At 41.4% G+C, this 13,456-nt stretch overlaps 1 protein-coding gene across 1 annotated transcript in view; it reads left to right on the forward strand.

Annotated features, from left to right (window-relative positions):
- NALF1 (NALCN channel auxiliary factor 1) overlaps positions 1 to 4,663 on the forward strand; it is a 480,732-nt gene extending 476,069 nt beyond the window's left edge. Inside the window, exon 3 of the mRNA XM_044428552.1 lies at positions 4,368 to 4,663. Within this exon, the coding sequence (XP_044284487.1) occupies positions 4,368 to 4,663 (296 nt within the window). The remainder of the gene's footprint in view (positions 1 to 4,367) is intronic.
- The last annotated feature ends 8,793 nt before the right edge of the window (positions 4,664 to 13,456 follow it).

The raw sequence follows: 13,456 nt of genomic DNA on the forward strand, positions 1-13,456 counted from the left end.
TACTCAAGAAAGGCTTTTTCAGAATTGCCCTCTTTTCAATTAAAATTTAGCCCTGTGTTAGGGTTAGGGGTGTGCACCAGGGTAGGGTCAGGGTTTCAATAACGAGGTGTCCTCACATGATTTTGACACCTGGATTGTGTATACAATGGGCAGAAAGGATCAGCTGTGCAGAAACAGATACTCAAGCAAGTATTTTCAAAGTTGAATTTTGTTCAATAGAACTTTACTGCTATATTAGTATTCGGGGTGTGCACCAGAATAGGGTTAGGGTTCGAAAAACCAGTTGTCGCGGCATGATTTTGAATGTCGAAATGTGTTAAGAATGGGCAAAAATGAAGAGGTTGGCAGAAGCTGCTCCTCAAGGAAGTCTTTTTCAGAATCGCCCTCCCTTCAATGGAACGTTAGCCTTATGTTAGGGTTGCGGGTGTGCACCAGGGTAGGGTTCGGGTTACAATAATGAGTGTCCCTGCATGATTTTGATGGTTGGAATTGTTTAGAATGAGCAGAAATGATGAGCTGTGCAGAGACAGCTCCCCAAGAAAGGCTTTTTCAAAATCGCTCTCCTTTCAATGGATCTTTAGCCCTATGTTAGGGTTGTGGGTGTGCACCAGGGTGGGGTTAGGGTTACAAAAATGAGGTGTCCTGACATGATTTTGATGGTTGGAATGTGTTGAGAATGGGCAAAAATGATGAGCCGTGCAGAAAAAGGTCCGCAAGGAACGTATTTTCCGAATCCCCCTATTTTCAATGGAACTTTAGCCCTGTGTTAGGGTTAGGAGTGTGCACCAGGGCAGGGTTAGGGTCAGAAAAACAAGGTTTCCTGGGTTGATTTTGATGGTTGGAAGTTGCTTCAAATGGGCAGATATGATGAGCTGTATAGAAAGAGCTCCTCAATGAAGGCTTTTTCAGAATTGCTTAATTTTCAAAGGAGCTTTATCCCTATGTTAAGGTTAGTGGTGTGCACAAGGCTAGAGTTCGGGTTACAACAAAGTGTTTTCCAGGCATGAATTTGATGGTTTGAATGTTTATAGAATGGGCAAAAAGGATCAGCTGTGCAGAAACAGCTACTTAATCATGGCTTTTTGAAAATAGCATTATTTTCAATGGAAGTTTGGCCCTTTATTAGGTTAAGGGTGTGCGCCAGGGTTGCATTAGGGTGAGAAAAACAAGTTGTTCTGGCATGATTTTGAAGCTTGGAATTTGTTTAGAATGGGGAGAAATGATGAGCTGTGGAGAAACAGCTACTCAATGAAGGCTTTTTCAGAATCCCCCTCTTTTTGAGGGAACTTTCACCCTATGTTAGGGTTAGGGGTGTGCACCAGTGTAGGGTTAGGGTTCGAAAAACAAGGTGTCCTTGCATGATTTTGATGGTTGGCATGTGTATAGAATTGGCAGAAATGATGACCTGTGTAGAAGAATCTCCTCAAGGAACAAAAATTTTGCCATATATTAGGGTTTGGGGTGTGCACCAGGATGGGGCTAGAGCAGTGGTTGTGAACCAATGGCACATGTGCCACAGCAGACATGCAGAGCCCTTTCTGGCAGAACCTGAGCTAAGTCACCCCAGCATCACCCCAGCAGCCAAGCATCGAATAACAGTGCACATAGGGGATATGTGCATGCTTGGAAAGTGTAGCTGGACAGAAGATGATGTCATGAGCCGCAACCCATTTGCCGCAACTTGTCTGAGCTTTCGCATGACCGGTCAATGCACTGCCGAGAGAGAGAGAGAGAAAGAGAGAGGGAGGGAGGGAGGGAGGGAGAGATGATGCTTGGACTGGTTGCAAGTTGTTGTTGTTTCAAACTAAAACCTCAGTATTCAGGTTTTATTGCAGTGTTGGTACTTGGTGATAAATAAGTGGGTTTTGGGTTGCAGTTTGGGCACTCGGTCTCTAAAAGTTTCGCCATCGCTGCCCTACTCTATGTTCCACCTCTCAAGATTCAACATGTGTACAGACTTGACTTGTCAAAGTCTGTGCACATCTGGCGCATCAAATGACTGATAGGTATGCAGACATAAAAGTAGCACATCCACTTAGAAATTCACCAGGATTTCATTATTAACCGAATAGAACTGAATAGTGCTGAATGTTCCAGAGAGAACTGAAAATTGCAGTGTATATGTGCAGATAATCTCATTTCTCATGTAACAAAGAGACTGGATGAGAAATGAGGTCTAGTACTCGGTAAAACTGGAGACATGGCTTTGGGAAATATTTTTAAGATAATAGATATCTCTGGTGGCTAAAGTTAAAGCTTAACTAAAACAAAGTTTTTGTAAAAATTGCCATTTTCTTTGAAAATACTATCCCTCACCAGTACATTTAATGGTAGCTATGTGAACATGGGCAAGAGAATACACCACTTGATAGTGAGTACATTGCTTCTTCTCCTTACTCTGCTTTGGCTTCTTGCCCTCACTCTGCAGTTCTGCTTGATTATGTGGCATCATTACAAAAGCACTTCAGGGACAAGGGCAGGAAACTTCCCCTCAGTCTCAAAAGATGTTATGTTGGAGATGTTACCATGGGCCCAAATATTAATGGCTATGTGTGTCAAGAAACTACTATGGTCATAACGTGACCGGCTGAGATCACAAAGTCAGCAGGAAGAGGCTGACAGTGTAAAAAGGCAATTATGCCAAAGCAGCTGCTGAGAGAAGCTTCAAATAGGTATGAAAACCATGAAAAAAGCTGAACTGGGGGAAACAGAACCTGTCCCTTCCCCACCACCAAAGTACTGCTTTCCTAGCAAAAATGTTTGCTAGGAAAATTTACACATAGCACCATTTAAATACATTTTTTTAAAGAAAGGTTCTTAATTGCCAGTACATGTACACCTGGGGAGAATATCCCATAAATTGGGTACCATAACAGAGCAGACCCAACTAACTGATCTTTCTTCTCAGATGGATGGTATCCTGAGCAAAGTCTCTTCTGCATGTCTTAAGGACAGTCATTTTATTTTATGAGTGCCTTTGGTGCACTTAACATTGACAGTTTAATTTAAAATGGGAAAAATCAGAAGCATGACTTAAGAGACTGACTTACGGAAACACAAGCTGCCTACTGCTATGAATAACATTGCCTGGGAAGAGCGAACTCAGAGCTGAAATATTCCATAAGTTTACTGCTCCAGTGCTATGCTATGAATAGAAGTAAACAGTTCTGATGAACTTGAACAGATAATCCGGGCATACCAATACCTACACCAGCTGTCCCTGTGAGAGTGTTCCTAAAAGATAAAGGGCTTTGCATGAGGAATGAAAGTACCTACAGTGCAAAGTCAGACTTTATGGTATGGAACTGTACAATTAAGTTATTAATAATTGGAATGCCAATGGATGTATATATTGGCATTTTTTTCTGCTGTGGTATTACTGGAAGTAAAGGTAGGAACTAAACAGAAGAGTAATCTTTATATAACCGTCCTCAGAAGTAAGTTCTGCTGGATTTACATGCTGGCAGCTATTTTGAATATTCTACCCCTGGCATGGGACTTGCCATGGTTTGTCATGTCATCCATTAAACTGCAGAGCCTACAAGGGACCATGGGTTATTTGAGGCTTGTCTATTCCTCAAGCAACCTCTTTCATCTGTGTTCGGACAAGCCATGGCACCCTCCTCTCACCAGGGGCAGAAGATGCAACATGTCCACCAGCATGTGGCCTGCAGTGAACTTGCACACTGGCCCTCAGAGTAAGCTGACATAAAAAGTTAAACTGTGATATAAATAATTATTATAAAATAGGTCTTGTGAGCAGCTTATTAACACTCGAGGTTATACAGTGAATAAGGTGCTTGTAATATATTTACAATGGGAAGCAACATCACCTGACCCTTTGTTTCTGCATGCTGTGGTCACGTTTTAAAACTCAATCTGCTATCATGCACAAGGGCTTGTTAATTCATAATGCAGCTTGGTCTTGACTCTTCCTTTGGCAGTTGTGAAAATAAGGAACGCAGAGTATGAGCCATCAGACGGCACCTTAAATATTACATGACTTTATTATGATACATGATCAAAGTCGTCGTGAGCGGACAGGTGTGGCAGATGAAGGACACTTTTGCCAAGTCCGATTCAGTTCAAAAGTTGAACATCTTGAATAAATTTCAATAGTGGGTTGTTATTATTCTGATTACTTCTATTATCCCTATCATTTATTTTAATTATATGCTGTTTTTCTACACAAAAGAATAGTCACATATTCTGATGCATCTTTACAATAAGATGAGTTTGTAAAGATCTTACTAGGTGAGTTTGCTACTTGACTTTTAAGCCAAGGGACGCTGCTGCATTCAGAAAACTGTTTTGTCATGTAAAACTGTCGATGCATTTAACTTTCTGTTGTTTCCCCCTCTGTGCAGGGCTCTATGACAACTATCCAACCAATGCAGAACCAGAATGCTGTGATGTCAGATGGGGACTATTATCAGATAACCAATCCAAAGGGACTATAAAAACAAGTGACTCCATGATGTGTCACCGGACATCACTCACAGTTTCATCAGCATCAAGACTGTGTAACAGCAGACTGAAACTGTGTGTTCTCGTATTAATTCTCTTACATACAGTACTCACGGTCTCAGCAGCACAGAACTCAACAGAACTGGGCTTTGGAGGCATCACAAATTTGGAAGATAACTCAACCAATGAGGAATAAAAGACCCAATCCATCTCCTCCCATAGGCACACAGCAGGCCCATGCATCCTGCAGTCACACATGAGAGACTGGGTCCCTTGGGCCTCTCTTCACTCCTCCAAAGGACAGATGGGCCACAGTCCAAACAAGGACACATCAAATACAGCTTTTTATTGACTAAAAGGCTGTCTGGTGACTTAAATTTCTCACACCATTTTATACACTGTGTTTTAATGTTTGGAGTTTCTTTTTTTGGTTTGTTTTTGCACTTGTTAATACAGGATTTTATTTTTCGGACAGTTTCTCAGAGCTAAACTAAGTCTTTTCACTGTCTTATCTATTTCTAGTCATTGTGTGTGTTCATCCAATAGTTCTGTCTTTTACGTCTTGTCAATTTCTATTAGAGGAAAGAACTGCTGTGGTTCCATGGCATAACTAACAGATTTAAAAACAATCCCTGTCCCTAAATGGCCTCCCAGTCACAAAACTGGCTCCCCTCGCCCCTTCCCTGCTCCCGCAGAGCCCAGAGCAGACAGTGCCCGCTTGCTTTCCGTCTGTGTAATCACGATGAATGGGTGCACGATTCCGAGGAGCCTCTGCCACTGTAGCGCAATTCGTCCGACTGGACAAACCCCGTGGGGAGACGAGCTGAGCAAAGCCGTGCTCTCTGGAGAAGGTGGACTTAGACAGTGAATTTTTAACATAATGAAACCTATAACAAACTGTTGCTCCAATTCCCATTTTCAAACATGCCCAGTCCTTTCTCGCTGGTCAGTTGAACAGGAGCAGCCTGGTTAGAACGCAGCGTAAGAAACCAGCTGAAGAGCTCAGTGAGTTGACTAGATGAGAGACCTCCGCAGTGGTGGTGGATGTTTGGCATTCATTGTGAATTACAATTTTTATTCCTCTGTAGTCATGTAACTGGCACAAGTCAATGCGATTCATGGAGCAAAGAGATTCAGACCCCCCCTCCCAATTCTGTTTTCATGTTAAAAAGATAAGGGAACACCTGCAAGTATTTTATTCTGAGGACATCTCCACATATTATAACTGCTGTGAGAAACATCAGTTTGCCTAGACAAAACAGGTAATCTGTGGCCATTGCGCCTTCGTAGACACACACCTCGCTTAAACACAAGTGTATACCTATCTTGGCCCAACCAGTGTTCCTGGATGCATGTCCCCAGTTATTTTAAGATGCTTGTACACTTGTGTGCCATGTCACCTGGGTCTTTCCTGCAGCAATCCAATTTTGTGAAGTTGTCCTCTTTTCAGTCAGGGTGCTTCCAGATGGAGGGCTCCTATTAACATTCAAATGGCATCGCAAAGCTATTCCATCTTTCTTTACTTAATCGATTTTTTCAGATAAGAAAAGGATGGAAGAAATTGGGAGAAACAGAGGAGGGCTATAGGAAGTGACATTGTCTGGGTGCACCATCACCTTCTGTGAATCAAGCAGTGCAATTGCACAATAAAATGCTTTGTCTGGAAGCACCTCCAAGTGATACACGTTGTCAAAAGTAGCACTGGAATGTAAGGCAAACAGGGACATGCAGAGGCCGGGGAGATAGAATGGTATGTTAGCACAGCTGGGAACAAAGGCCATCTTTTTTTTAAATAGATAAACCATTTTCATGAGTGTGCAATAAAATTTAACATGTCAGGCTATAAGTGGTCAAAAGGGAGGATATAAACAAAATTGCCTTTTTCATTGTTTTTTTTTAATAGATCATATCACCTGCTGAGTGTATGTGAACTTGCTTTTTAAAAAGGCCTTTTAGAGTTTACACTAGAATCAATGGAAGGAAAAGTTAATAAGGGCTGTTTTTTTTAAAAAAAAACTTTTCATTCCTTCCTGTTCTCTAACTACACTTGGAAAGTGCACTTTAGAGCTGTTTGCTGTGTAGCTGAGAGATGAAGGAAAAAAGAAACGAAATATTCTCTTAGCTAACCAATTACCTACTTCCTAGCTATGAAAATCCATCCTCCCTGCCCTCTTTAAAAAAATCTGTTCATCACTGCGGTGTTGATATGCATTTTTATTCATGTTTTATGGTTTGTGAAGTTCTGCAAAAAAAAGAAAAAGAAAAAATCCCTACTGCTTTAGCAGGTTAAACTAATGCATTTGTTAAGATGTATAAGCTCAACTATTTTGCAAGACTTCTTGTTTTGATAGTGTTTTGCTATGACTGAGAATGAGGATCTTATAATAACCTGTGCAAATACAAAAAAGCACGTAAAATGCAGAATTTTTCAGCTTCAATTTCTTTCCTAACCCTCCCCTGCTCTGCCCTTCCCATTGCACATGTGCACACACAAATATTCTATGGGGCATAAAACATGGTGCTTTTTTCCTGGAAGAGCACATTTTATGAATTACGCTGTACTGTGGAAATGCTCCAAAAGTGGGGCGGGGTGGGGATTGCAAGAAAGCTTTAATCAATGGTAGAATGTAGATTTCAAAGTGTCTTGGGTCTATTGCTAAAAGTAATACATACAGCAATAACTGGGCTGGCCTGCAACACTGGAGGGAGAAGCTAGCGTCACATGAGTAAGCAAGTACTTAGGTGAGCTCTTGTTCAACTGACCTCTTCTCTTTATCTTAAATGTAAATGGTCAGTAAACAGTTTGTTATAAACCTTGATCTACCTCTGCTGTGCAAAGGCCATTCAACACCATCCATTTCTGTGGCATTCATTGCATCATTTTGGTTCACCCCATGAACTAAGTGCTCATCTTTTTTTCTTCTTTCCTTTCTTTGTCTTTTTTCACTGCCCCAATGCAGTATCGGGTTCTGTTCGTCCCGCAGTTAAAGCAGCATCCAAAGAAGAGATGCTGGCTGAACTCGGTGTGGCCCAATTTTGCCTCATGGTGACATACTGGGCTGGGTCACGTGTCACGATAAGCCATCGTGAGTTTATTAATCCACAAGGGTCCAACATGTGTTCTGGCCACCATTTTGAATATGCAAGCCATATGAATACACGCACCTTGGCATTTCATTTCATGTTGTTCAAACCCAGGCAGCATGGGTTATTTGAGGGTTAAAGAACCCTCCAATAATCCTAGAAGCCACATTCACTGATGGGGTAGCTCTAGCGTTATCACACAGTTCTTTACCCCTCAATTAAGCTGCAGTGACTGGGTTTGCATAGTACAACAGACCATGATATGCATGTACCACAGCTTGCACATCCAAAATGGTAGTGGGTACATGTCTCCATATTGCATGGGTTAAGTAAGCTCCAGTGACTTATGATACTCAATGCAGAGAATACCCATCAATAAATAATTGTTTATTCCTCCCCTTCTGTAATTGTTTTCCCTTAATTCTGATTTTGTTGTCGGGGGAGGTAAACACAGCGCTACTGCTCCTTGGCTTCAGGCAACGGCATAGAAGGAAGAGAGTTGAGGAGAAACAGTGGCAACATTATTCACATGCTTTAAAAAGTAGAGCTTTAAAAAGAAGAGCAAAATGAAGCAGGAAGCACAAATGTTTTAAAGGTGTCATCAAATACTCCCTTTTCAAATAGGTGCCTGCAGTTACATGGTCTATTAATTCTCTGTCACTATTTTTCCCCTTTTCACTCTATTTTTTCCTGGATTTTTAAAAGGAATGTCATGTTCCTGGGGAGATTGCTGCTGTGATAGATGTTATCGTTTGAGCAGGGTATTTTTACTCCAGCAGTGTGCTCTGCATTTTTTCTTAGTGGCAGCTAGGAAATCACATAGGCAAAAAGACTCTTTTATGAAGTTCAGAGAAACGTAATCATGTATGATGCAAAAACTTCATCCCATCCATCCCTCATCGTAACAGTTTCCTTGGCACAAACCTGAGCATGCTTGATATTGTGCACCTATTACTTTTGCCCGAATAAATTTGCATCTTGCCACTGTAACTGCCATCTTGTTCCATTTCTCCTTGTACTGTATGACCTGGACATACATGATAAACTGGCTTCAGAGAGATGATGCTCAAATATTTTAGAATAGTAAATGGAAAAAATATCTGTTTTGCAGTCATAGAGAGCTAATTTTTCCCCAGTGTGTTTACTGTTTATTTTCTGAAACAGAGAAGATTCCAGAGTTTGTGCAATATATGAATACTGCAAAGCCAAATGTCATAAATCACAGTCAGAGCTATATGTTATTTCCTTATTGCATTTAGATTTGAGAATACATTATATTGACTTTTCCTTTCATTAAAGAGATAGAATACTTTTTTTTGGCAAATATAGCTGTTGACAGCTGTTTTTCTGCACGCAATTATCTATTCAGCAAAAAGTGGGATACAGGCTGCTGAGAATCACAGCTGTCCACTTAGAAGGGCTCTCCAGAAGAATGAAGATGGACTGAGAGATGTCCACAAAGGATCGTCACGCATAGTCTCCTAAACGCGTAGGATTCCTGAAAGCTAACAAGATGGTCACTGCCAAGAGGGAGAGGGAACTAACTTGGCTATACTGTGTAATAGGGTCTCATGCGGTCCTAACTGGCAAACACATTTCCTCCTTTTTCTCCATTTTACATGAAAATCTCCATTACAGTAACCTCTTCACTACTTTCATCAAGGTGGGTGGGAATTCAGAATCCAGAAGGAACCACTAGCTAAAATTAAGGTCTCGCATGGAGTGAAGTAAGAGATCACAGAAACTGGTAAGAAGAAAGACTATGTGCAAACTTAGCCAATAAGCCAAGAAAGTGACTGAGAGCCCATAAACAAGAGCAGGTTGAATTTCTGAAAAGCCAAAACTGGCAGGGTAACCGTTGCAAAAAAAAAAAAAAAACCCTCACTGACTTGAGGACTGAGAAAGGGAATGTGGGCAAAGCACTCTGGAGTTTCTCGCCTGAACTTCAGAGGTTGCTAGTTTAATATAAAAAAAAAAAATCTGAGGGAATCCCTCAGTGGCAATCCATCACTATGGGGAATCTACCACTTTAGAAAAAAACTATTATGCTGTATCTTTATCCTTTGCATGTTTGGTGTTCTGTTGAAGAGGACCACATCTCCCATGATGCATTGCAGATATGAGCCAGAATTCAAAGTGTCATAAATGCCACAAGGACTTTGGACCCATGGTTGTTGAATGGGAACACACACACTCACAAACATATCATGGAGCATGTTTCATGTTCCAAAGACAATGTGTGACATGACATAGGGGCTTGCTGTTCAAAGGGAGGACACCAGAAATCCTTGGGTACCGCTAGACCAACTCTCTGATTCCTGGCTAAGTGCTAACAGCAGCTATCAACTGAACAGAGGTACAAATACTACCTGTATTATACAAATACTATTTAAAACACTACTAGAAATTTCAAGAGACTAGGTTAATAGTTTGGGTTTGCATGTTTCCCATTTTGCCCTTATCAGATCCCATCTCCCAAATGAGCTGGATTCTTCTGATCACACATCACTCTACAGCACCATCGCATTTTATCTACAAGCCAAGCCACAGGATTTAAACCAAGCAACATTCTGATGATCCCATTCATGTACCATGTCATATAGAAGTTTTCACACCCTGGATTTCTCCATATTTTGTAATGTTGCAACTTAGAAATGAAATGGATTGAAGTGGCATCGTTACCCCTTGATGAGTACAAGTTACTCAACACCATAAAGCAAGAAAACATTTTTGGTGTGGTACTAAGCTAAGTAAACAAAAACAAGCTGGCACTTGCTGGTTGCAGAAGCACTCAGCAAGTCCATACCTGAAAGAAACACCTTTGGTAGCAAGGACAGCAGCTGTTCTTCCCGGATGGGTCTCCATCAGCTTTGCACATCTGGATCCTGCAGTGTTTGTCCATTTTTTCTGGTAAAACTGTTCCAGCTGATTGGTGAACAGTGACTTTCAACCCTTGCCACGTATGCTCAAGAAGGTTGAAGTCTGGGCTTTGGCTGGACCATTTGAGGACTTTTAGGTTATTGTTGAGGGCTGTGTGTTTAGGGTCAGTGTCCCTCTGGAAGGTTAACCTCCACTCTGCTCCCAGGTCCCTTGCAGACTGAAACAGGTTTTCCTCCAGAATTGCTTTATATTTGTCTCCTTCCCTCTTGCCCCCCCGTTTCCCAGTCCCGGCAAAAGAAAGGAATCCCCACAAAGGATGGGTCCACCACTGTACATTTCCACAGGCATGGCAGTCTTAAGGTCCTGAGCAACATTGGCTTTGTTGCCACACACCGCATTTTGCATCAAGGCCAAAGAGATCAATTTTGGCCTCATCAAACCAGAATTTTTTCCACAGAGTTGCTGTGTCCCCCACATGCCTCTTGCTAAACTCCAAATGGGCTTTCTTATGAGTTTTGTTTCAGTGATGTCTTCTCACTATTTCCCCTTCATTCAGCTTTGTAGGACATCAAGGCGAGATGGAGAACTGTGAATCTCTCCATCTCCTTCCAAGTTACCATTAGTCTCTTGGTTGTTTCTGACAAACACATTCCTTACACAGTCACTGAATTTTGGTGGATAACCTTCTCTAGGCAGGCTTGCAGTTAAGCCATATTGTTTTCATTGTGAAATAATGGATTTAACAGTTCCGCAGGAGATGGGATTTTGTTTAGGATTCATTTTAGAACCCAGCGCTGATTAGTGCTTCTGCACAACGATATTCCTGAGGTGTTTTGAGAGTTCCATGGTTGTCATGATGCTGTTTAGATGCTGTTCCCAACAGACTTTGGGACATTCCAGAAATAAGTATATTGAATTGGAGCTCATTTGGCACTGGAACTGAACCCAGGTGGATTCCTTTAAGTCTCTTAGAGTATGTGACTTCTGCAGGCAGTTGGCTGCCCCAGAGCATCTTTAGGCATGTCACAGCAAAGGAGGTGGATAGTTATGAAGCCAACAAGTCCCAGGTGCTTTTGTTTACTTTTGTGCCACAGTAAACGTATTTTGCACCTTCATAGCGTTGAATATCTTCTGTACATCAAATGGTTGCAGTGTCAATTAAATCCATTTCAGCTTCATGGTGAACACAACAGTATGTGGATATTAATTTACTTGTTTGTTTGATTTATATACCACTTTTTTGTTACAAAGACCACAAAGTGGCTTACATCATTCTCCTCTTCCTGCTCTCAATCTTATCCCCACAACAACAACCCTGTAAGGTAGGTTGGACTGAGACTCTGTGAATGGCCCAAAGTCACCCGGTGGGCTCCATGGTCAACTCCAATTGTCTGAGCCCCAGTCTCATGGCCTTAACAACTACACCACACTGGCGCTGTGCCAAGGATGCACACAAATATTTCTGAAAGGCATCGTAGAGCTTCTTCTGCACCCCTACGAAAGTTTTCTGTTGCTGCTCCCAGAATGTGCACATGCTGAAAACTTAGGATGCCTTTGTGTAGTCATACATGCTGTTCCATGTTTCCACATTTATTCTATGCTTGTTTATCCCAGTTGTATAATATCCATGGAGTCATTCCAGGGTAGCATCTATTTCTCTTCTTAACCCTGGGAGATATGTCAGGCTGAAAAATAGGAGTAGGATATATGGGGTCAAGCAGGAATGTTTATCATCTTCTTAGAGTTGTACCCGCAGAGAGTTTCCAGGTTAAAAATGTAGAAAAATTATAACACTGCAGTTATCAGTGCAACTACTCCAAACTGGTGTTTAAAAATAATGCTCAGTAATCAAGACCGTTCCACTTGATCTCTTTTCCAGGGCTCCTGACATGGTTCCTGCAGGCATCATAGCACACATGGACACCTCCAGTGGTGCCTGCAAAGGAGCCCAAGAACCCTAAAATGTTATTTATTTTTTTCCCCATTTTTTCAACACATGCACATGGATTTATACGGAATCTATAGAATTTAATAGCAATTATATGTAGGTAGACCAAATACATATCCATTTGAAGTTGGCATCTATAGGACACACGTTTAAATGCTGAAAGCATTCTTAGGTCCTCAACCCAAACGCATATCGGAGGTGAGTGTAAAGCCTTCCAGTGTTATAGTGTCAATCTATGAGTTGTCAAAAGACATGGAGAACATATTGACCTCCCATTTTTTAATTTCCATGAAGCAGGTAAATAAATCAAAAGAACATGTACATCATTGAATATTACAGCCTATTCAAGTATAAAATTTATCTGGGTAATCACCTCCTCCCCTAAAGAGCATTGTCAAAACCTATTTTTAAAATAAGCAGTAGCCAATGCAATTAGAGAACCCCTTAACAAAGAGAAGTTGCGATGTCCAGAATGTGAGAAATGATCAGTTTTGTTGAATAAGAGAAAGCTTCACTTCCATAGATTCACTGCATAGACACCAAGTGGCAATTGACTGCCGAGGTATTTTGCAGAAATTAATGCAGCGGTTTTTTGAAGTGCTCATGGAGCAAAAAGGGTTGGCAACCACAGCTTTGCACACGTGTTCCTCTGAGCTCGTAAGGCTGGTATATCAGTTTATCAGCAACATGTAGCACTAGTGTGCTAGTAGAGCATTTTTAGTGGTGGGGTAGGTATGAGCAGACATTTTTATTTCATGGGGATACTTACTACCTTATTTAATATCTCACCTCTCACTACAGAATGATAGGTGGCGTAGAGGGCAGAGGTGGCACAATGCCCAATTAAAATATGCAACAACCACTTGATATCAAGCATTTGATACAATGCTGAAGATCACCGACCTTACTATAAAATATTGGCCCACCAATCTGCTCAAAATGGCTGCTAAAAGAGATCAGTTTTCACTCGACACTGAAGGCTAACCAATGTGGAAGCCATGGTTGGTCTAACCTCTGAGCATTCCAAACCAAGAGAGGCCTCCAGATGTTTTGGGACTGCAACTCCCAATATTCCTG

The sequence above is a fragment of the Varanus komodoensis genome, unplaced genomic scaffold (genome assembly GCF_004798865.1).
Source record: "Varanus komodoensis strain SLA01 unplaced genomic scaffold, ASM479886v1 scaffold2, whole genome shotgun sequence".
Lineage (NCBI taxonomy): Eukaryota > Metazoa > Chordata > Lepidosauria > Squamata > Varanidae > Varanus > Varanus komodoensis.